We start from the raw sequence: 25086 nt of genomic DNA, 5'->3' as shown, positions 1-25086 counted from the left end.
TTATGAAAATTTAATTATTTAAGTTCTTTCACTTTACATCTTTAAATCCAATGTAAACAATCAAAGAGAAATCATTTTATTTCTGCAAAAATGCAGTTAGCCTGTTTTCTCAAGCGCGTGTAAAAGTGTTCTTAAATATCGAATATTCGTATTTTGATTTGAATATTTTGATAATTGTATTTTAATATGAATATTTAAGGTATGTTCAGTAGTTTGATGAGCATCGTAGTATTGCTATGATGGTAAAGTTTAATTTGATGTACATGTAATGATGTTACTGTAGCTATGTAAGAGATCCATTTGTTTATATAACTGATGTCAAAGTTGATGGTTGACTAATCCTTCTTACTATACGTAACACTTTAACTTTTGTGACAAATACAGAACATTACTAATTTAAATGGACTAAAAGATTATTATAAATAATTGGTAATAGTTGTTTTTATCATAATTGAAAAACTAAGAAGGAAACCATAAATATACGATATTGTATTTAAGAGGGCTCGATGGGCGTGGTGATTTTAAACTGTATTTATCTCCTTTAGAAGAAAATCTCTATATATAAATATATTAATACACCAATAGAGAAAAAGTAAATTAAGTGAAAATGATCATTTCTATATAATAGTGATAGATAAACCAATTTTGTATGAAAGTTTCAGGTAGATTTGATATTCACTTTGTTAACCATGCAACCTCCTTAACTCGCTATTTGGCTTGTATATACCGAGAATTTTCAAGCAAGTGTCCGGTGTCCTGAGTCAAACGATTTTAAACTATTTTCAGCATTTTCTCTGGCGTACCTGGCAAAATCAACATTGTTAGATATATAGATTGTACTTGCCTGTATGTGTCAAAAGGATTTTTTTCTTTATTTTCAAGCAAGTATCCGGGCCCCGAGTCAAACGATTTTTAAAAAGTTTTCAGCATTTTCTCTGGCGTGACTTATTTGTTTGCTTATATAATACACAAGTACATTGATACATTTCTCGCACAAAAAAGTCTGATTATTGATATAAGCTAATGATGAAAAATAATACCAGAATCTCTTTTTTGAAAACTTTATGTTAAATGCGACAGCTGTTCATGTACACACAAAACACAATGCATATACCTGGTAATACCAACATGGTAACATATGCATATACCTGGCAAATGAACATTATTAGATATAAAGCAATTTTATAAAGGAAGTTGATGAATGTATGTGTCATAAGGAAAAAGAACAACTCGTAAAGTATTATATAGCCGGTTAGTATTCTCCAAACACGCTGTAACTCATTGGCGAGGGATGAGTGTAGTTGTATGCTCAAATCAATGGGACTAAGGGGAATTTAAAAGCCTTTGATTTCAATAATAAATATTTTATGCTGAAAACAAATAATTAGTACTGTTAATATTACATTAATCTAACACAGACTTATTGTTAAACCCGTGCTAATAATATTATGTATAGTTTCTACTACTAAAAGTCCAACAAAACAGTTATTGCTAATTCAACGGGTCTAACAAATTTGATGTTAACCCGTCTGCCGGTCCAAAGAGAACTGTGAGACAATACAGCTAATTAATATACGTATGATCTAGACTCATAGGAAAATACCCGAAGAGCGGTGCCAGGTAAGAAGCTGGTTGTTTCTCTAATCAAGTTTACATATGAAGTGAAGCATCTTGAAAAACAGTGATTGACTGGGAGTCGAGCAAGGTATGATTTGTTTGACTGTGAATTGATGACAACATGTGTGTCATTTCCAACAAATCTTAGGTTGTCCTCTAACCAGGTATAGGCAACCTCCGTTTTTGAAGGATACATTTTATCCTCCAAAAATTGGAGGATAGATGCTTGCGCCCCCTGGTTGATATTTACACATGCAAGACAGTTAACTCTGTTTATACAAAGATAGTTAAATAGGCCATAAATTGTTATCATCAGACAATAAAAAAATCAACTTATTACATGTAAGCCGTCATTAATTATCATTATTGATGATATTTGGTAAATATTCAAGTTAAAATAATTGTGATGTTGTTAAGGAAAAATCATTTTTAAGCGAAGACTTTTTGATTGTTTTTAATATTCAGCATTTTTTATTCATAAATGATATTATTTTGATGATTAAATTTGACAACATGTTTTTTGCTGAGGGATGCGTTTTTTAATATTAATGTTTAAATTATGTATTTACTTAGGACATAAGAGTTACAAGGTTCCAAAGATATGCAAACATTTACTAGTACTGTGTACATGTACCATACTGATCAAGATGTCTATCGTGCATGTCAAAACGTGACTTAATTCAAATATGTTTGAAAGAGGAAGAATATATCCATTTTGTGATTTTATTTAAATGAAACAGTTATAAATAGTCTCTGTCACATGTAAAACTGGGCACCTGTGGTAAACACTTTTAAAGCATATTGTGAAAATATTGTAAAAATACTATACATAGAATTTTAAATCGCTGCATACAATCATTAGTTTATTTCATTAACATTATATTTCCATATGGTGTGGTACAATTTTTCATTAAAGATATGCAGGAAGCCTTTGAAGTATACCAATGCTATCCTCTAAAATGGGGAAACAATTTCATCTAGAATGCAATGCAAATTTCCATATATGTTAAAGCAAATTGGCTGCCATCTTGAAATAGAGCTATCCTGAAAAAACGGAAGTTGCCTAGACCTGCTATCCCAGTAATTACCTGTATAATATAAGCACAAACACTATATTACGTGTTTTGAATTGACTTTGAGACACCTTTGCTCAGAACTAGATAAATATTTATACTGCCTCTTATGTGACATGTTGTGATAACTAACAGATTTTTTGTTTGCTCTTGAGGATCCCTTGATGATAACTAATTCTAACGGTATAACTGTTCGCTTTTCACGATAGATGAATCCATTGTAAGAAGATAGCTCATCATGAAAGTCCCAGAATGGCATGACTTCAAGTGGCACATCACATTGCCTCTCTGGCCATCCTTGGCAAATAACTTGTTTTAGAATTTGTAGCCATTCATCTTTCTTTGTAGATTTAACTAGTGTCTAATATAATAATGTTTCAGATTTCATGCTCATTCTCTCATCGTCTGTCATCCTTTTGTCACAGTTCTCTAACGGTATTTGGCTCAGACTGACTGCCAATCCATTTTCTTTGCCTTCAATGTAGATGAGGTTGAATTCGTTATGCTGTAATTTTAACATCATTTTTTGTATCCTCATTGGTGCTGTATGAATTCTTTTTAAAAATGGCTTCCGGTTCTTAGCGGTCTTCTTTCACATTAGACTTTCCATGCAGCAGTTTGTGGAAACCTTAACATCCAGACTACTGCCATCATCACTCTCTCTCTTTCTCTCACTCTCCCTGCCCTTCTCTCTCTCTCTCTCTCTCTCTCTCTCTCTCTCTCTCTCTCTCTCTTGGCTGGGTCCTTCATTTCCCGAATTGCTTAAATTCTGCCTGCTGATGGTTTCAAGCCGTCTTCTTTGAGATGATTGCCAAAGTAGTCAACTTCCGGTTTTACAAGTTTAACTTAAATTCAATGGTGTAGGTTTTTTTTCAAAACCTTTGTTAATCGGTCTGTGTGCTCTTCCAAGGTCTTTCCGTAAACTAATATGTAATATATCACGATCTCTACTCCCTCCATGCTGCGAAAATGAGTCACCGTATCCCTCTGAAAAACTTCACCAGAACAATTTAATCTCGTTGGATTAGGAAGATATCGATATTTTCTGAAGGGGTTGTTGAATGTTATTAATATAGAGCTGTGCTTAAACAACTTGATCTGATTGTAAACTGTGTTGGCATCCAAAGTTGAAAAATACTCGCTTCCATTCAATCTTGCCACAATATCATCAAAACTGATCATTGGATAATGTTTATGCATGATCTCCTTGTTGAGATATGATTGGTCAATGCAAGTTCGCACGCGGCCCGTTTCCTTCCGTACACGTTCTAAACTGTTGACCCATGGAGTTGGTTCTGTTCTGAAGATATGATGCCACAACGAACTAAATTGTTAATCTCATATTTAACTTGATCATAAATAGAAACTGGAATAGCTCTAGGTGCATGAATGGCTAGTACTATTGTTTTTTTTTTATTTCGTATTCGCCAGGAAGGCTGTCAATGTCCTGTCCAATGACATCTGATAGTCTTTACTTATTTTTCCTGCAGCCGTACAAACGTTGACGCTGTTAACTCTTGCAATCAGGCCAAATAGAATGCTGTCTTTTCTACCAAGTGACAGTCAGGTTCGAGGAATATCAATCACTTGGAAACTAACTAGTAGTCTTTCTGCGTCCTTGTCTTTCCATGGTAGGCGAATTTGTCCATATGATTTACCTTTGGTACCTACACCAATGATAATAACGTTACTATCGCTGATTGGAACAATTGACGAAAAATTCTCTGCGTTTGTGTTGGATAATATGTTGAAATGTGCACCGCTGTCAATGTCCAAAGTTAATTTCTTGTTGCCAATGTCAAATGTAACTTCCCAATCATCGGTTGCCTCTGAATTATGTGCACTTACAGTCCACATATCTTGAACTGTGCATTGATCAAACATCTCTTCTAGCTCAGAGTTGTCTTCCGCGAAATATACTTGCAAACGCCGTGGAGGGTGTCCTTCTCCTCTGAAATTACTTCGACTTTTCTGATGACCTTTAGGCACGACTTTGACACAGGTTTGAATACTTTAAGTGTGATTTCTGCCCAAATGCGTCCCACCATCACATCAAACTTTTTTAACGCTTTTCAACTTTACTGTGGTAGACGAGGTTTACAATTAACCCTTCAACCCCTCTAATGCTTAATGAACTTGTCCCACCAACTGAAAGGGTTATGTGCACTCAGTTACTTAACACCTAAAATCGCTCCAAATGAATATTTTTACCAATCAAAGTATTTGTTTGTTTTCTAAGATAGAGTTTGGATTACGCTTTAAGGGCCTAAGAAGACATTTTACTGAAATGAACTTTTTTGTACTCTTTTCTTTTGCGTACATTCTTTTCATGTGTTCTACACGCAGCTTCCGATTTGTGGCTTATGTGCAGTAAACTAATAGACAGAGTCAAGCGACACTGTCAGAAAATAATGTGATCACTCTTTCCCATAAAATTTAGTATTCACAAAGTTACCTGGATGGGGAAATAACGTGGTCACTGATAATATTAAAAAAGGCTTAACCCTTCGTTAGAACAAAGATAGCGCGAAGGTAAAAAGAAACATATTTTTCTACTGTCAACAATGAGCGTATGTTTGTCTATTAATATCCCATTGACACAACTTAGATAATGCAAACATACAACCACTGTTAAACGGAGAAAAATAGACAGACATGCCCTGACAACGTATGCAGTCAGTATAACAGTGGGCATCCTCAATATTGTATGAAGATATAGTGATAACCTATGAAAACAGATTCGTACTTGGTAACAACATAGTTTTATTAAATGTAATTACATACAATTGGAGTTTAGAAGTTGACAATTCCTGCATTTGAAAAAAAAAGTTTTTCTCGCAACTACCACATGTCATTCTTTTACCATATCTGATGAAAATTCCTGTCATTGGCTCTAAACTTCTCTTTGAAGAAACACACCAACCCATATTAATTCCATTATGGGTCATTTAATAAATTCGAAAAGTATTGAATTTATCCAGACGTATATAGTCTTAAAAGTATTTTTCAGCATTTCAAATAAAAATCAATTTCTTTGATGACTTAAATAACCATAAAGGATATTTAAATTAAAACCTAATAAATGATTAAAAACGTCTTTGTATTTCAGTAAACAACATAGCTTTCTATGCAATACTGACGTCATCAGTGACAGATAATTACGTCAGATTCAACAATGTCAAAACCAATGAGGGAGCGGCTTATGATAAAACATCGGGTATCTTTACATGTCAATTAAGCGGAACTTACGTCTTTTCTTGGACCATTGCCAGCAGCCAGCATCACCAAACAACAGCAGATCTCCTCGTCAATGACGTATCGGTGGGGTCTACAGCTACATACTCTCGGGGGTCTGATAGCGTCTCGAAAGGGTCAAGCACTGGGTTCGTCGTGTATGACCTTCTTGTCGGTGACAAGATCAGAGTCATCCTCAAAGGAACAGCTATAGAGGAATTTTCTACATTTTCGGGTTGGAAACTACAGCACGGTATGAATACACGTAAAACCTTTTTAAGGACGTTTACTCAGGGTTTGAGTTTTCAAATTCGGATTGTCATAAAGTTCAATGTCATGAGTAAAATTGTTTCTAAACACTAAAAGTATTTATGAAATGAATAAATATTGACAAACCATTCGATGTTTTTACTTTATTATCGAATTAGGCTCAAATAAAGTTGGACTTTTAGCAAAACAGAGGAAATTCGGACGAAAATTTTTCAGATTTGATTTTCGCTGAAATATTTTTGGTAGTACTGTAATATTCAAAGTAAGGATTTTATTTGTTAGTCAACACAATTTTGCATATTTTCTGTTGGTTTTATCTCACTTTTTCGTTTAGATATTCGAATTGCACGCACTACAAAAATATTGACCTCTTATAACTTTTATGATTGCAGAGTAAGGTCAATATACCTAGTTTAATGCTATAAATGTTTAATATTATCATCATCAGTTTTTCGTAAAATTTAATCAAAAAAGGGTAGAAATTTGAAAACTGGTAGAGGAAATTCGGACTGGAATATTCATAAAAATGGTGAATGAAAACTGAATGCTTTGTATCTGTTAAGTGTCACTGCCAATCATAAACTGTATTTCATTTTTAAAAGAGTTTAGCAATTTGTATTATTTTCACAATTAATAAAATTTCAATCATAGTGTAAAATTTTTAGGGACTTCTCTTTAATTTTCAAAAAATATTCAATGGCCATTATCTCAAAAAGTAGGTCATTGATCCACTTTTTTGAAAGTGAAAAATAGGACTACCATGATAGGTCTTTAACACACAATAGATGGTTTTTCAATATCATCAGTGGATTTTTTTTTCATTCTGAGTAAACGTATACCTTAACAAAATTATTAATTTTTGGTTATGCTTACACCTAAATGTAATTGCGTTTTTGTAGACACCCCGTTCTTCTATGCCAGAGCCTCTACTTATTTGACAGCTCCTGCTTCCCGTGACAGTGGATACAAATTCCAGAGCGTGTTGACCGACAACGAACATGTATATAACCCGGATAGTGGCGTCATCACCAACCCAGAGACAGGGATTTGGGCTCTGACGATCTCTGTTGAGACCATGGGAACGTTTGATAGTATCTTCATAGAGGAAATGCATATCCAACCTAGGATGTGGGCATATTCAAATGAAGACACATCGTCCTCTTTGTTAGTTCGGACTTTTTCGTACGGCGACAAATTACACTGGTATTCCTTCTCCAAAAGCACTCTCTTAGCTACCCGTTCTTCTATTTCCGGATGGCTTATTGGACCAAGTAAGTTCACATGTACCAAAGGATAAATTGAAAAACCATGTAACAATGCTGCGTACAATCAATCCAACCAAATGGTATTTTATTATTTCCAACTATGAAACCATTTTAAGTTTAACTGAGCTAAAAGCTTAAGTAAGTTCTCCTGATCACATTTTGTCTGTTTTCCGTCTGTCTTTCTGTCTGTCTGTTTGTTTGTTAACTTTTCACATTTTCAACATTTTCTCTAAAACTAACTGGTCCGATCGTAATTAAACTTGGCAAAAAGCATTCTTAAGGTCAAGATCTAGTAAATGAAAGGTGCCTACAGGTTTATGAAATTCAAGGTATAAATTCTGTCGATGATGCTTCATAACAATATCTTTGGTTCATATAGTGTACTGCGGCTTAAATTTTTGGTAAACTCAATGAAAAATCATGTTTTAAACATACATTTTCTATGAAATATGAAGGAAAAAAGAAACCAATCTCGGACATTTGTCCATTTTTGACTTATGAAATATATCTAGAATGCCTACAGTCTCTCCAAAAAGAGCAATAAACAAGCTCTTGACCTCCTCTTTAAAATGATATCAAATTGAATATAGGTACCGGTATTACTTTTTACGTGATTAAATATAGAATGTCAAAATATTGTTTTATTTTCTGCATATTTCCTTTAAGGATGACGTTTACTCAGAATGAAAAAAAAATTCACTGATGATAATGAAAAACCAACTATTGTGTGTTATAGACCTTACATGGTAGTGTTATTCTTCACTTTCAAAAAAGTAGGTCAATGAACTACTTTTTGAGTTAATGACCATTGAATATATTTTGAAAATTCAAGAAAAATCCAAAAAAATTTTACACTATGATTCAAATTTTTTTAATTGTGAAAATAATACAAATTAATAAACTCTTTAACAAATAAAATACAGTTTATGAATGGTAGTGATATTGAATAGATACAAAGCATTAAGTTTTCATACACAATTTTTAAAGATATTCTAGTCCGAATTTTCTCGATCAGTTTTCAAATTACTACCCATTTTTGATTCAATATAACAAAAAACTAAATGATGATAATGCTAAATCATTTATAGTATTAAGCTAAGTATATTGACCTTTCTCTGCTGGTATAAAATTTATATGAGGTCAATGATCAAAATTTTGAGATATGGTGTCTTTTATCATTTTTAAGCATTTTTCAATATTTTTGTAGTGTGTGCCATACGATTATCTAAACGAAAAAGCAAAATAAAACCAACAGAAAATATGCAAAATTATGTTGACTAACAAATAAAATCTTAACTTTAAATATTATAGTACTACCAAAAATATTTGAGTGGAAAACAAAATGTGAAAAATTTAGTCCGAATTTCCTCTGTTTTGCTAAAAGTCAAACTTTGTCAGGGCTTTATTCCATAATTTAGTAAAAATACCGACTGTTATATCAATAATAATCCATTTCATAAAAACTTTTTGTATCTAAAACAAATTTTACTCATGAAATTGAACTTTTATAACAATCCGGATTTGAGAACTCAAACCCCGAGTAAACAACGTCCTTAAAGCCGTAAAATACGGGAAAAGATTCATCGTAATCAATAATGACGTCATAATGGTTCTAGCACCAAAAAGACACTGAAATCATATACTAGATCTTGACCTTAAAGAAAGGGGATTTAATCTTGTGAAAATTAAAGACCAACTCTATTTTCAAGGGGAGAAAATTAGGAATTTTTGAGATTTTTAAATAAATTTTTAAAAATCTTTTTCTAAAGAACCATGCGGCCATGAAAGCTGAAACTTGTGTGGCAGCATTTTCAGGTAGTATAAATTCAACGTTGTGAAGATCATGACCCCTGGAGTTAGGGTTGGGCCACAATGGGTGGAGGGGGAGTCAAATTTTTACATAGGAATACATAGAGTAATTCTTTAAAAAATATTCTTCCTAAAAATTAATCAGCTGGGAAAGCTGAAACTTATGTAAAATCCTTTTCATGTGCTTTTCAACGAAATGCTGGGCAAACATTATTCAAAGTGTTATCTGACTAAAATCAATTACGTTAGCGATATATTGAGAATGTTTTGATTTGAAAAAGCGTTATTATTGCGAAGTTCACACTTTAAACTTTGCATGAAAATTCATCTAAGTTACCAAAAAAAAATTGTTATTTTATGGCATTTGCGCAAAACGAAATGCAGTGTCTCTTTAATATTCGTTCTTTCAATTTGTTAAACATGTACCCGTAATTGTTAGAATCATTTCCCAATAATTTACCTAGCACTACAACTTTTTTTCTTCAAATCTTTAAAAACTGATGCAAACGAAAATTGATCAAACCTACGTAGGCAACAGTCGATTTTTTTTTCAGGAGATTACTCCTTAATGTTTCCAGGATTAATGCATCTTCGCTATCCAAGGGTTTTCGGTCCACTTCGCTCCCCATAAACTCTTGGCGGATTTCATTACGAAAATTCTGTGACAATCTCCGTTTTATGATTGGCTGCAGCTTTGAGTAGCTGATCCAATCGAAGTGCTGGTAAATATAAACTTTAAAAGAACTTTTTTTACTCCAGGTACAGGTTCTTACAACACACAATGAATAACACATCCCGTGCTTTCCTTAGGTTATAACTGAATTCTTATTTAATAACATCGTTAATTATGTTCCTGTTACACTCTGAATATTGTGTTGAGGTTCTTTATTTCCTTATATACATAAATGTTGACAGATCCTAAAAATTTAAATAAAAATCTATTTATCACACTTGTAATATACAATGTAAATATCATAATTACTCCCAACGCTATTTATTACTCATTTAGCTATAGTATTATGGTATTACCCTTTTCCTTCGTCTAATACATGTAAGTGCAGGTGTATCTTTTCTCATTCAAAAACTTTACAAAATTATATATCTCAATATTAAATAGATAATAAAACTTGTTTAAACACACACTACCATTGCAATAAGCAAATAAATTACCAAATACACATACCTAAGCAAGAACACACTGCGAATGTTAAATTTCTTGACACTGACGCAACGTTACATCTTCTCTCTATGCCTTTCTCTTAGACAATGAAAGTGAATTAGGCAAGAATTACACAGAATGCTATTCTTTCTATGACATCAGAAAATAATTTACCAAAAACCTAAATGTACTTTCTATAATAAAGATTAGTTACTAAAAATGTAAATCTGACAGCCTATTGGTATGAGTCACAAGCCCACACATCAAAGGTACCCGGTTCAATCCCCCAAAATCACAGATACTTTTTTTTTTATATAAACGTTCAATACGAGATATCAAAGTAAAATAATTATTTAAATTCCACCCCCTTACATTCCGATATTCGGTAGTCAACATGTTTTCAAGTTAATGCCGTAGTGTGTATACGGGGTGCAACTCAAGTTGCTTGCTAGATAGCACCACCACATCACCGAGTTTACATAATAAAGTCCGCCAGGGTATATGGGGAGCAAAGTGGACCGAAAACCCTTGGCTAGTGAAGATGGGAATAATGAAAAATTTCTTGCATCATCGAGAGACACTTAAAGTAATCAGAGCAAATAAAAGTAATCCCAAAGTAATATTTGAGTATTTGTAATAATGGTGCGCGTGCTCTGGTTAAGTTATATATATAATGCTAAGTATTTTGTCTATTGTACTACATTTCCGTATCATAAAGTGAACACACAAAGTTCCATCTTTGATTTAATTGATATAAAGAAAATAAGTATAATTCAGTGTACGTGTGATTTCTATTTTAGGCAAGTCGTGGCCGACATTTATGGCTTCTTGTGTCTTCCCCACATCTTCGTCACCTTCCAATTTTACCCGGAAATACATAGACCTGACAGATTCGCTCTCGGGCACCGAATTCCGAACTTCAAAATCCGGTGTCTACTTGGTCTTTTGGAATACAATTGCTAAAGAAATGGTTGCTGGAAGAGCCGTCACGAGTAAATCACAGCATTCGTACGAGGATAACGGATCGAATCTCGCAATCTTACGTCTTCAAAAGAATGACGTCATCACTTTTGAAACCAATACGAGTTCAGAATATGTTTCCATATCTGGTTATTTTTTGTTTTAGCTAAATTTAGGTATCTGACAAATTTTAAATTTCAATAAATTTTTCAACGATAAGGATCAAAGTTGGATAAGAATTTGTGTTTCGCCTCGGACAAAAATGACATTTTTATCTGATATCCCACAACTTGTTTGTCGCTTTGAAGCATGTAGCAAAATACCGACTTCTGTACAACATTAATGTATATACTATTGCAGTTTTCATTATAGTTCTTTCTAATAAACAATAAATTTGGACCTTTACATAATTTTGTTTACCTGATTACTGCTCTACTGTCGGTGGCAATGGGAGCATTTTTAAAGTCTATAGGGGACTCAGCCTGGACGGACATATTTTTGTTGGCGGTCAGTAACCAACGAAACAATATCTTTCCCATTAGTCACATTTCCAAAATAACTACTGTTGCATTCTCTGTTTATTTTCGTGTGCATTAGTCTGAACTTCTACATGTTTTGTAAAAAGTTTATTCTAGTGAATCTTTTGCTCTGCGTCTTTCCGTGTATCCATCTGAAAATCTATAGCATATTTGACTTTTTCGCAAACTTTACACAAAACATTCAAAAGGGTTATTCCTACAGAATTGATATTGTCATCATATCTTGAAGTGGTTACTGGAGGTGTTGCACTACATTGCCTTAAAGGGTTAATCGAGTTTGGGATCGAAAGACAATTTGAATAAGTATAAAGAAAATCTTACAAATGTCCCAGATCTAGACATTTGTTAAGTCGTGCACGTGTGCAATCTTTGACTCTTTTCTTGTCTTCATTTTTATCAAATTTTAATGTCTTTCTCGTTTTATTGCTAAGAAGGTGAATAGGTTATAAATAAGATTTCCTCCGACGCACCACTAGGTTCATAAAGAGTGATTGTTGTTGAAAATTTGCTCGGGCATACTTACTAATCTGTCTTAAGAGGGTTGGATAGCGATGGTCATTTAAAATACGGTGCTATACTGTACAGTAGAAAATATTTTCTCCCGTTTTATTTTGGTTCTTTTTTTTCCTCGTTGTGCATTGGCAAATTTATTTATTTTGAAATGAAATACCCGATAAACATAAAACAAAATATTGGTGTGTCGAACTATCTTAACATAAATGTATTCACTGGAGAGGTTTTTACCCTCGTGGACGTGTGTCTTACATCGCAGTGATACTTGGTTGTAATGTAATTCTTTGCATTTATTCCAGTCCAGGAGAAAAATGACAAAAATAAGCACTTTAATGCACATACAAAGAAATGCGTAAAAAAGTATGCAATCGGGTGTTACGAACTAAATGGGTTTATATACGCGTGTGCTGGTTCCTATATACGATTCGTGTTTTGCTCTAGGTAGTAAACTTTTTTTCCATCAAAGACACAAACAGTGCGCGATCTTCTATAGTACATTTTGGGTTTCAGTCCAACATCATATGTTGTGAGCAATGAAACAAAGACCTTCGGTATTCGTACCACCAACATTCCTTCTCGTTGCCTTGTTTGTGATGTTTTCGGGAGCACAACGCATCTACCATCCTCAGGAGTGGCCCAGTAATGATTGTGAAAATGACAACCAGATATTAAAAAAAAAACGTCATCAATGAACTGACACACCTGGTCAAACACTTACAAAACAAAGAACTCGGACAAAGTGAGTATATTTGTCAGAAATGGTTATGATATCTATTGATTTTAATGCCATTTACCTTTAAATCTGATTTGAACTAAAAAGAAATCTAACGATTTCGGTAAAATGAAGTTTTTACGTATCATTTATATATGTTTTTATCGTAGCTTAATCACGATATTGAAATTCTAAACTACGTCATTAATGTGGTGTTCATTTATGATAAAAATTAAGCCTGTCACCAGTTACGAGATAAATCTGCGAAGTTGCAGAAAATTTGTATCAAATAGATGTTTTAATGTTGCTTGTGAAACGATCTTTCTACTACACCATTTGCATTAGACATTCCGAGGATAGTTAACTTACTTATAGATGCAAATATATTCCTCGCTTTTCATAACCAGGATAAGCACAATTGTATTTTTTATGGAAATAAATGAAATTTACATAATATCTTAAAAAACGCTTTTGAAATTGGTGACTTTGGATATAACTTCCAGCTATGCTTTTATACGGGTACATGGAGAAGCAGAGTTTTCTTTTATGATTGCTTTGGAAGCTATAGTTGTAGTGCAAATTTTTCAATAGATTTTCAATATATGCGTCTGAACATGTGTCTCGGAACAACATGTGTATTTAATAAAACATTGGTGTCAGTAATGTATTTGTTTCAGAGAGAAAGCTTCTGTTAATCTTTTGCAAAATTTTAAAATTTTTAGACCTTTTTAATATATTTGCATGGTTTTCCGCTCAAAGCGAATAAAAATGTAAAATATATTCTAGATGTTTAACAGGGTTTACAGAATATGTTAAAAACATATCACTGGTGAAAGTTTGCAAGTAAAAAAAATCCATGAATTGTTTAATCGTAATAAATTTTCAGACAATTATTTTGCTATTATTTTTCTCCAGAAAATCAAAGCGTCCACAACAAAATATACTTCCTGATGTATCAAAGAATATTGACCCGGGTAAAAATTGATCTAGGGGTGATTTTTCATTTTTTTTCCTATTTTTTAACGTAAATATTGACCTGTGAGTAGGTTTTAACATTGGAAATTGAGACCAAAAGTCGTAAAATTACCCGGGGTCATTGTTTATTTCACTGCTTTTTTCAAACTTAGCTTATGAATTGACCCTATTGAAAGTTAACTTCAACTACAGAACTTTGAAATTAATTTTGAACTGTCTTTATACAGTTCAGATGTACAAGTATAAACAGAGAAATTTCAAATTTCCGAACTGGATTTGGAATTTGCTTTATACAGTTTAGCTGTAAATGTATATACTTGGAAATTTCAGATTGAACTCTTTCTTACTGGTTGATAAATATGCGGACGTGACTTATATGGTTTAGTTTGAAATGGGTTCAGTTATTTGGTATTAAGGCTGAGAACTCTGTATCTGAATGCAATTATCAAATAGTAAGTCTAAGAGTTCGTTGTCATAAACTATGTAAATAAAGACGAGAGGATAACCTTTTGCTTTTGAATAAAACAGGCAAGTAAATTTATCATCTTTTTTTAGCAAAGAAAAATTGTGACCAAATATTAATGATTACCATTCACTGCCCATAGTGAATGATATAGATATATATGAAGCACAGGGAAATTCACTTTTGTTGGAGCTGGTATATGTCAATTTGAGAGTAATTGCAATGTTTGTGCTTATTCTATATGTGTGTATCTATGCAATGTGTATCGTTCCGATCCTCTCAAATTGTCGTTTAACCGTATTCCACCTGCATCTCAAGCGACTGTGTAGTGCATAGCCAGCGCACTAGGTTCCGTTCGTCATCGAAAGCAAGATTTTTGTCTTGCCTAAATGGCCGAGTGGGTAGCGCGGTGGCCGCTCACTGCTAGGAGAATGGGTTACAGAGGTCGTGAGTTCAAGCCTCTGTCGGGGCGGAGGTGGAGCTCCAACAAAAGTGAATTTCCCTGTGCTTATATCATATATATATATATATATATATATATATATATATATATATATATATATATATATATATATATATATATATGTGTGTGTGTGTGTGTGTGTGTGTATTAGATGGTTGACGGTTTGGTAATGTCAATTTTTCATCAGCTAATCAGAGAGCTAGAACTTAATCAATCTTACAAAAAAGCAAGTAGGCAGGAGGAAATAATATGATCCTTCGATCAAAATAACCACTGAAATGTTTCATTTTTACTTCCGAAGAACATTAAAAGTCCTAATCTGAAAAGTAGTCAAAAGCTTCACTTAATCGGGGTCTAATATCTGATTGCTCACCTAGAATCAAGACAAAGTTGCAAAGTATGAAGTATTTTTTAAACACAAACTTCTAATATATTTAATAATATCATGGAACAGAGTTTAAATACCTAATTTAAGCCTACAGACATTAATCAATTAATGGGTCACAAAATCAACATATCCGAGCAGTAATGACGCCATTCTTAACATGTTTGGCCATAAAATGAGAATTGTTTGAAAAGAAGTTTCTGCGGTAAATAAGAATCATACAGAGGAGCATTTGAATTTCACAATAATTGAACATGTCTTTGTGTTTCAATTAACAACGTAGCTTTCTATGCACAACTGACGATCCGTGACGGGTGATTACGTCATATTACAATTTGAATGTGTTTTTAAAAAGAAACTATCATCATTTTAATTTTAAGAAAAATAAATAGTTCGTTGTTATGTATTGAAAGGTTATTGATTGGGATACAACATATGATTTGTTGGATCGACGACCGAAGGCAACATTTTTGTCTTCAGTTCCAACAAATCTTAGGTTGCACTTTTACTCAGTGAATACATCTATAATGTAAACACGAACACTGTACAACGTGTTTTGAATTCAATTTGGGAAACCTTTGTTCAGTAACAGATAAATGTTTATTATACCTTTAATATCTTATCATCGACAAAGTACCCGGTAAAGATCACATTTATTAATTTAAGTCTACCATTCTTAGACTTTCATTTTATGTAATACCCAAATATATAACCATTAAATATGAGATTAATTAATCACTTGGGTTAGAGAAAAACAACTTTCTCATCTCAGTCACTGCCGCATCTTAAACTTGAACATATCTTATGAAAGTCCTTTCAAGGGCTCTACACTCCTCATTTAAGGAACCAGTCCACATTTATTCCATTATGGTTTATTAAGTCTATTCGACATGTATTAAATTCATATGGGGTCTGAAAGATATTTTTCAGAATTCTAATTAATAAACGGTTTTTTATGACTAAAATATGCATTTAAAACTAAGAATTTATCAATGAAACAAACCAAATGATTGAAAAAGTTGTATATTTCAGTAAACAACGTAGCTTTCCATGCACAACTGGCGACATCAGTGACGGATGATTACGTCATATTCAGCAGTCATAACCAATGAATGCGCGGCTTATGATAAATCATCGGGAATCTTTACATGTCAAATATGCGGAACATACGTCTTTTCTTGGACTATTGCCAGCAGCCAGCATCACCAAACCACAGCTGATCTCCTCGTCAATGACGTATCGGTGGGATCTACAGCTACATACCCTCGTGGGTCTGAAAGCGACAACTTAAAAGGGTCAAGCACTGGGTTCGTCGTGTATAATCTTAAGGTCGGTGACAAGGTCAGAGTCATTCTCAATGGAACAGCTATAGGGAAATTTTCTACATTTTCGGGTTGGAAACTGCAGCACGGTATGTCTGAATAATCCTTATTAAAATTACAATGTTGTTTATGATGTCACTTTCAAAAGATATTCTGTTTTTGTAGACACCCCGTCTTTCTATGCCAGAGCCTCTACTAATTTGAAAGGTTCTGTTTTCCGTGCCAGTAAAGTCGGATTCAAATTTCAGAACGTGTTGACCAACAACGGAGATGTGTATAATCCGGACAATGGCGTTATCACCATTCCAGAGACAGGGGTTTGGGCTCTAACGATCTCTGCGGAGGTCAGTACTGGGTTTGACTGTCTCTCCGTAGGAAAACCTCATATCCATCCTAGGATATGGATATTTTTAAAAGAAGACACATCGTCCTCTTTGATATTTCGGAATTTGTCGTACGGCGACAGACTTTTCTGGTATTCCTCCTACAACGAAACTCTCACGGCTACCCGCTCTTCTATTTCTGGGTGGCTTATTGGACCAAGTAAGTGTTTATTAGCAAAGGATTCATTGAATACACAAAACAAATTTGCTTACGCGTCATGCTACAAAGTAATATTTCACAATTTGATTTTCAGAAAAAATAGATAGACAATGAATGTTAAAACTAAGATATTTTGAAGTGTAGCATAATATTAAATGAATGGATCTTTGATTGCATATTTTTGAGGCATACACTTCTTCCTTATTACTTGGAACAATTCAGAAAAAAACCTAATTGATTATACGTCATTTGACCATCGGTCGAATAGTTTGCAACATAATAACAGTCTGCATGATTCCCAGTGGTTCTTATACCATAAAAAATTTTTAAAATTGCATGTTGTTCCGTTATTAGTGGATCAATTTAGCATTAAATGGATTTCCCATTTATATCCTTAGAAGTTACTGTAAACCAAGATTTATTCGCAACAACGTCATTTCGCGATTTACTGGGGATATACTTTTTGCGATGTCTTGTTTTAGCGAGTCAGCTTATCCTGCCCCCCCCCCCCCTTTTCTTTTATTATAGTCGTATAGTCATTATGCTATACAACATGGACTAGTTCACTGCAAGAAATTTTCTCGACGACGACAATCTCAGGAACCCGAGACAATTTCTCGCAAGGGAATATAGAGGGTTAACTTTACAGTATCTAACTAAACAAATTAATGTATAGAGGTACATAATTGCAAATTTTGGTATTTGAATATTCTTAAACGAAGTGTACACTATTTGACAAAGATGAACAGATAAATCTATCTATCTATCTATCTATCTATCTATCTATCTATCTATCTATCTATCTATCTATCTATCTATCTATCTATCTATCTATCTATCCGTCTGTCTGTCTGTCTGTCTATCTGTCTGTCTGTCTGTCTGTCTGTCTGTCTGTAAAAATATGATCTGAAATATGAAAATGTCGGGGAGTGCCGGTATTTGGTCTAATGTATTTTCTTATTATGAAGGACATGTATACAAACCCATCCTGTTTTACAGAGATGTATAAAAGTACAACTGATCAGGGTATGTGTTAATTCTATTTCAGCCAACTCTAGACCGTTATTTATGGCTTCTTCTGACTCCCCCACTTCATCACCTGTCGATTTTACCTGGGAATACATAGACCAGACGGATTCGCTCCTTGGCTCCGAGTTCCAAGCTTCAAAATCCGGTGTCTACTTGATCTTTTGGAATACGATTGATAAAGAAATGGTGGTAACAACACTTATGGTCAACGACAAAGAGGCCGGAAGGGCCGTCACGAGTATATCACAGCATTCGTACATGGATAACGGATCGAATTTCGCAATTTTACGTCTTCAGAAGAATGACGTCATCACTATCAAAACCAATACTAGTTCAGACTATGTTTCTATATCTGGTTACTTTTTATTTTAGCTGAACTCATTATAGCGCACGACATGTTATCTTCAAAAAGTGTAATTTCATTCAAAGATTGACATTATCATCATCTGTCAATATGGCTATAGTCTTTTGATTAACCCCTGTGTGTGTGTGTGTGTGTGTGTGTGTGTGTGTGTGTGTGTGTGTGTGTGTGTGTGTGTGTGTGTGTGTGTGTGTGTGTGTGTGTGTGTGTGTGTGTGTGTGTGTGTGTGTGTGTGTGTGTGTCATACTTGTGGTGTATATTGCCCGGTTGTCAAACAGGTGATGCTTTATCAAATACTTCCGTTCAGAACTACTTGTGACACAGTCCCTCGCTTCAAAGATTTGCTTGTACATTCAACATAACTATGTCTACTACCAAATAATGATATAAAATTTGATAAGATTTTGTCACAGATTTAAATTACAATTATGAAGGAAAACACAAAACTGTAGCATAGGCGTCGGAACAGGGGGTAGGGGGTTTAGCCCACCTCCCTCCTTTGTTGCAAAGTTACACATAAACATAGCCGAAGAACTTTTTTGTTTGTCAAGATTTTTGATAAGTTTAGCCTCCTCCCACAATCAATTTGCTTCCGACGCCACCATGTAGTTTATAAAACTGCAAATCACGTTAGCCTGTCAAATATACATCTTATTTAAATTGCCACATTGCAGACCTGGCAGACAGTGGCCACGATTTCAACCTGACAGGTTTAAGCAGCTTAGGTTTTGAGTAACCCTTTCTCCTTAGGCACGTAGCATTGTTTGGGGGGCCAGACTTATCCAAAAAATCTTGACAAGCAAAAAAAAAAAAAAGAAAAAAGAAAAAAAAGAAAAAAGGAAATTTAAACTTTTCCAAAATCTTCAAAATCCTAATCCGGGGGGGGGGGGGGGGGGGGGGCGGTAACTTCTATTTCATTCCTCATTTTACATACTCCCAAAAAAGTGGGGGGGGGGGGGGGGGCAACTCCATGATAATTCAATTTTTTAATTTTTTATAGGTAAATTAATTTTGAAAAATTTGTTGCTGCAAGAAAAAGTGGGGGGCCACGTGCCTGCTCCTACTAGGGGTAAGTTAAACTATTTTATACTTTTGTAATTTAACTAGCCCAGTCTTTTAACATTACTATGGAGTTTAGATTAAGTATTTTTTATTACTTTTTGATATACTGGTTTTACGGGGTAGAACTGTTAAACAAAGGTGTTCGCTAGGGCCTGTTCCTGTGTGGTCACGTGTCAAGTGTGTGTGCTTTATACCAGGATATAAAACATGATGTACTTGTCTATTTTCGGTGTGGTACGGTGTATTTTGTCTATCGTTTAGACGTGTTTTTTCTTCGTAAGTGGTGTAGTACTCATTATGCAGTGTTCGTATTCGCTGTGGTTTCGTGCTCTTGTATGGCGTGCTGTTGTTACCATAATGTTATATTTAAGTCCGTGCGACTTAGCCTATGTTTATGTAAGGTATATTAATCAGGTAACTCAAAATTGTTTTATTTATTACGTTCCCTATCCAGTTTTTGGCAGTCCATCGCCATGGTAATACCTGTCCGCCACCGTCTCACCCCATGTTATATCTTCCAATCTCGTCCGTTTCCTCACAGGATGGCTTCTTCAACTTTTCTACATGCCAGTGATGGAGACGCAGGACAACAGAGAACTTAAAACTGTACTGCTCATGATGTGTATATATTATGTATATTTGTTTGGCTTTATTTTATATAAAAAAAAAATTGTAAATAGAAATCGAGTCTTCTTGTGCTTGACTGAACAGTCACGACGGCTGTCGTGACGGACAATTACAGAGCATAAACGAATCAAGACCAGGTAGGTATTCAAAAAACTGCAGTAATAAGCCCACATAAACAAAGTATGTGACTCTTTGTGTTTGGTTCCATTAGATGTCCGTTTTGATTTTGTTTTGAAAAATTTCATATTTCAATTCTAAGAAAGATTAACACCTTCATGTTAATCAGTTGTTATGCATTTTAATAACTATTTATAAATCCCTTTTCATGAATTATGACCATTTACATCAGAACAGACAAAAATATATAGCATATATATCTATTCCCAGTAGCACTTATCCCGTTGACAACTTGTTAGAGATCAAACGACATTTCATCGTGATGTTACACTGCGAATGTTTAATTTTTTTTAATGTTTTTTAACAACTATTCATAAATTCCTTGTCATGAATTATAACCATTGACATCAGACAAAAATATATAGTACCCCAGTATATATCTATTCCCAGTATAAAGTAAAAATTAAAGTCAATAGTTACTAAGCAGATTTAAATGTTTTTGAAGAATCGGGCCTTACATAAATGTAACGATTTTAACTGTTGCTGGAAATAGTGGCGCTAAATAATTAACGTTGTTTCTTAACAGTAATGAAAATGAATTAAAGGTCCATATAAATACATGTACAATATGCTTGACTTTTCAATCAACATTTTTAACAAATAATGAACTTATTCAAATCTGGTGTTATCGAACAGTATTCACAACCAAGCGTCTAAAAGTAAAATACAAAACAGGAGCAGAGCAAACACTGACCTCTAAATAAATGAGAGGTAGGATCAGGTGCCTAGGAGGAGTGAGCATCCTCTGCTGACCGGTCACACTCGCTGTGTGCTTTTTGTCGTAATCGAGAAAAAACGTAACAGTCCGTAGACAATTAGGTGATTAATTATGGTCTTACAATTAGTATGAAAAACGTCAGTAAGCATTCGACCTAGCGGAAGATTGTATTTACTGAGAAGGTCGTTAATTGTATCGACCATAGAACTACCATAGAACTTGCGAAATAATGATTTCAGTCAAAATCATCGATAGTCTGTTTTTTCGACTTGTTTGTCAGAAGCTTGCCTCGTTTTAGAAATTGTTCATATGTAGAGCATGCTCTTGCTTATTGAATCATATGAGAGACAAAAACTTCATTCGCAGATGAGGAAGGCATATAACTACATAAGTAAAATAGTTGACGATGGAAAATATGAAATCATGTTTTCATGAAGTTTGATGTTAGGTTACCATTAATGTCTTTTCTAATAAAATATCTCAGTATGAAACAGATGACTCAGACTCTATAGTATCTTTTATTTCAAGTTAACTGGGATATATATATCGAGTCGACGTAAGAATGGAAAAAACAATTGATAATACGTCGTTGATGTACCTAAATGTTGGGCTTAAGGCCACAGCGAGTGAATTTTTTTTCATGTACGAGTGTTTGAATAAATTCTGCTTCATATGAATAAAGAAGTAGTTCTGTTAACAATGGACGCGCAATTGGTGCCCATGGGAATTCTAAGAGATTGTTGGAAGACATGATTTCCAACAAAAAGAAAAAAAAACTATATAGATGTTGTCAATAAGAAACGCAAGCACAACTGGCGACATCATTGACGGATAATGACGTCATATTCAGCCAAGTCATAACCAATGAATATGAATGCGCGGCTTATGATAAATCATCGGGAATCTTTACATGTCAATCTAGTGGAATTATACGTCTTTTCTTGGACCACTGCCAGTAAGCCAGCATCAACAAACAACAGACGATCTCCTTGTCAATGACGTAACGGTGGGGTGTACCATCTTACACTCTGAAGGGATAAATCTGTCCGAAAGTTAAGATTCAAAAGGGTCAAGCACTGGGTTTGTTGTATATGACCTTAATTTCGGGGTCAAAGTCAGAGTCATGATCAACGGAACAGCCGACTCGGCGTTTTCTATGTTTTCTGGATAGATGGTTCTCTATTTTGGTTTAGAATTTTGTTTCGTTTTTGTCTTCCTAACGTCAAAAAAAAAACGTAAAGTGACAAAGAAACGTAAACAACGATGTAGAGATTTAGGGCAAGTTAGAAATATACTTCAAGCTCGTGAAAAGTTTACGGAAACATACTAATTGCTAAAAGAAAACAATAAAAAGGAAGAACATTAAAGAAAAAGACCTGTTGATTAATTGTAAAAAGACAAGTGATAGGTTAAGAATACAATTTAAAAATACTGTCATGTAAACACTTTGACCAATGCTACTTCCGCAATACAACTTAAAGAGTTGTAATTATTGAGATAATTTGAAATATAACATATGCATGTACTTTTTGCTTAAATGTTGTAGACACCCCGCCTTTTTATGCCTCAGCGTCTCAAAATCTGTTCAAACCTGATTTTCGCGACGGTAGGTATAAACCTCAGAACGTATTGACCAAAAACGGGGACGTGTATTACCCAAATAATGGCGTGATCACCATTCTAGAGACAGCGGTTTAGACTCTTACGATATCTGTGGGGTCCAGTAAAGATAATGCTTTTCTCAAAGCTTTACCACAAAGTACCTCGACAGCACAGAATCTCTCAGGATCCGAAATCCGAACTTATAAAACCGGTGTCTACTTGATTTTTTGGAATGTGAGAGAAAATGGAATGCGTGTAGAATCACTCATCTCGAATAGAATAAAACATTACTTAGATAACGGATCCAACCTCGTTATTCTATGTCATGAAACAAATGACATCGTTACCTTAGAAATCGATGATTAAGCAGATCATATCTTTATATCTGGCTACCGTTGTTCTAGATTAATTTATCATGATATCCAAGTAGATCATATCTTTTATCTGGCGACCTGTTGTTCTAGATTGATTTATCATGATATCCAAGTAGATCATATCTTTATATCTGGTGACCTGTTGTTCTAGATTGATTTATCATGATATCCAAGTAGATCATATCTTTATATATGGCTACCTGTTGTTATAGATTTTTTTATCGTAATATCCAAGACATTATATCTTTATATCTGGTGACCTGTTGCTCTAGATTGATTTATCATGATATCCAAGTAGATCATATCTTTATATCTGGCGACCTGTTGTTCTAGATTGATTTATCATGATATCCAAGTAGATCATATCTTTAAATCTGGCTACCTGTTGTTCTAGATTTTTTTTATCATGATATCCAAGACATCATATCTTTATATCTGGTGACCTGTTGCTCTAGATTGATTTATCATGATATCCAAGTAGATCATATCTTTTATCTGGCGACCTGTTGTTCTAGATTGATTTATCATGATATCCAAGTACATTATGTCTTTATATCTGGTTACCTGTTGTTCTAGATTGATTTATCATGATATCCAAGTAGATCATATCTTTATATCTGGCGACCTGTTGTTCTAGATTGATTTATCGTGATATCCAAGTAGATCATACCTTTATATCTGGCTCCCTGTTTTTCTAGATTGATTTATCATGATATCCAAGTAGATCATACCTTTATATCTGGCTACCCATTGTTCTAGATTGATTTATCATGATATCCAAGTAGATCATATTTTTATATCTGGCGACCTGTTGTTCTAGAATGATTTATCGTGATATCCAAGTAGCTTATATCTTTATATCTGGTGACCTGTTGTTCTAGATTGATTTATCGTGATATCCAAGTAGCTTATATCTTTATATCTGGCTACCTTTTGTTCTAGAATGATTTATCATGATATCAAAGTAGATCATATCGTATATCTGGCTACTTGTTCTAGATTGATTTATTATGATATCCAAGTAGATCATATTTTTATTACTGGCTACCTGTTGTTCTAGATTGATTTATCATGATATCCAAGTAGATCATATCTTTATACCTGGCTACCTGTTGTTCTAGATTGCTTTATCATGATATCCAAAAACATTATATCTTTATATCTGGTGACCTGTTGTTTAGAATGATTTATTGTGATATCCAAGTAGATCATATCTTTATATCTGGCTACCTGTTATTCTAGATTGATTTATCATGATATTCAAGTTCATTGTTTTTTAACGATACTTGAACAAAGATATGGATGATGACTAATTTGTTTTTAAGCCTCTTGGACATATCTCTACATACAAAATTATTTTATCACAATCCATCATTTGGCTTTGTGTCATAACGAATATGATAAATATTGCCACCATCCTGAAAATTGACAAATATAGGATAAGCATACATGTAATGGTATTATGTCGTGGGAAAATAACTCCTCAGAGCTAAGTTTTGTTGTTGTAATAACCGACTTTGAATAAACATTATTTTATCTTATCATTCTTTCTTTATTTCTTTCTCTTTCTCTCACTCTATCATTCCACTGACCATTGTGAAACAAAACAGTGTCTTCTTTGCTTTTGCCGTTGCTAGGCTTGCCTAAAATTTAGCTGGTTTATACCGAATTTTTTTCTTTTGTTCACTGCATGGAACAGATGCTCCTCAGTTTGATATCTGGCTCCAATCCAATTATCACAGCAAAGATATATTTCAACTTATCGCAAGTTTCTAAATGGTAGGTATAACTCGATATTATTACATTTATATTTGACCTAAATTTTGGGCTCTCA

The 25086-nt window shown here is 33.9% G+C and overlaps 2 protein-coding genes across 2 annotated transcripts in view; both read left to right on the top strand.

Annotated features, from left to right (window-relative positions):
* LOC117681968 (uncharacterized) overlaps nucleotides 1-25086 on the top strand; it is a 76789-nt gene that overhangs the window by 257 nt on the left and 51446 nt on the right. The window contains exons 2-3 of the mRNA XM_066080838.1: nucleotides 5800-6177; nucleotides 7094-7465. Coding sequence (XP_065936910.1) covers nucleotides 5800-6177; nucleotides 7094-7465 — 750 coding nt within the window. The remainder of the gene's footprint in view (nucleotides 1-5799; nucleotides 6178-7093; nucleotides 7466-25086) is intronic.
* Nucleotides 15868-18784, top strand: LOC136274322 (uncharacterized). The gene is made up of 3 exons (XM_066080835.1): nucleotides 15868-16848; nucleotides 16925-17302; nucleotides 18351-18784. The coding sequence occupies exons 1-3, from the start codon at nucleotides 16515-16517 to the stop codon at nucleotides 18701-18703; spliced, it is 1065 nt and encodes a 354-aa protein (XP_065936907.1). The 5' UTR covers nucleotides 15868-16514; the 3' UTR covers nucleotides 18704-18784.

Source organism: Magallana gigas, chromosome 4 (genome assembly GCF_963853765.1).
Source record: "Magallana gigas chromosome 4, xbMagGiga1.1, whole genome shotgun sequence".
Classification (NCBI taxonomy): domain Eukaryota; kingdom Metazoa; phylum Mollusca; class Bivalvia; order Ostreida; family Ostreidae; genus Magallana; species Magallana gigas.
The sequence above is the reverse complement of the archived record's forward strand: the minus strand, read 5'-3'. Positions and strand labels throughout refer to the sequence as shown.

Coding starts and splice junctions, on each gene's coding strand:
- LOC136274322 (XM_066080835.1), top strand. CDS start 16,515: ATGATTACGTCATATTCAGCAGTCATAACCAATGAATGCGCGGCTTAT. Junction 16,849..16,924: donor GGGTTGGAAACTGCAGCACG/GTATGTCTGAAT, acceptor CTGTTTTTGTAG/ACACCCCGTCTTTCTATGCC. Junction 17,303..18,350: donor TGGGTGGCTTATTGGACCAA/GTAAGTGTTTAT, acceptor ATTCTATTTCAG/CCAACTCTAGACCGTTATTT.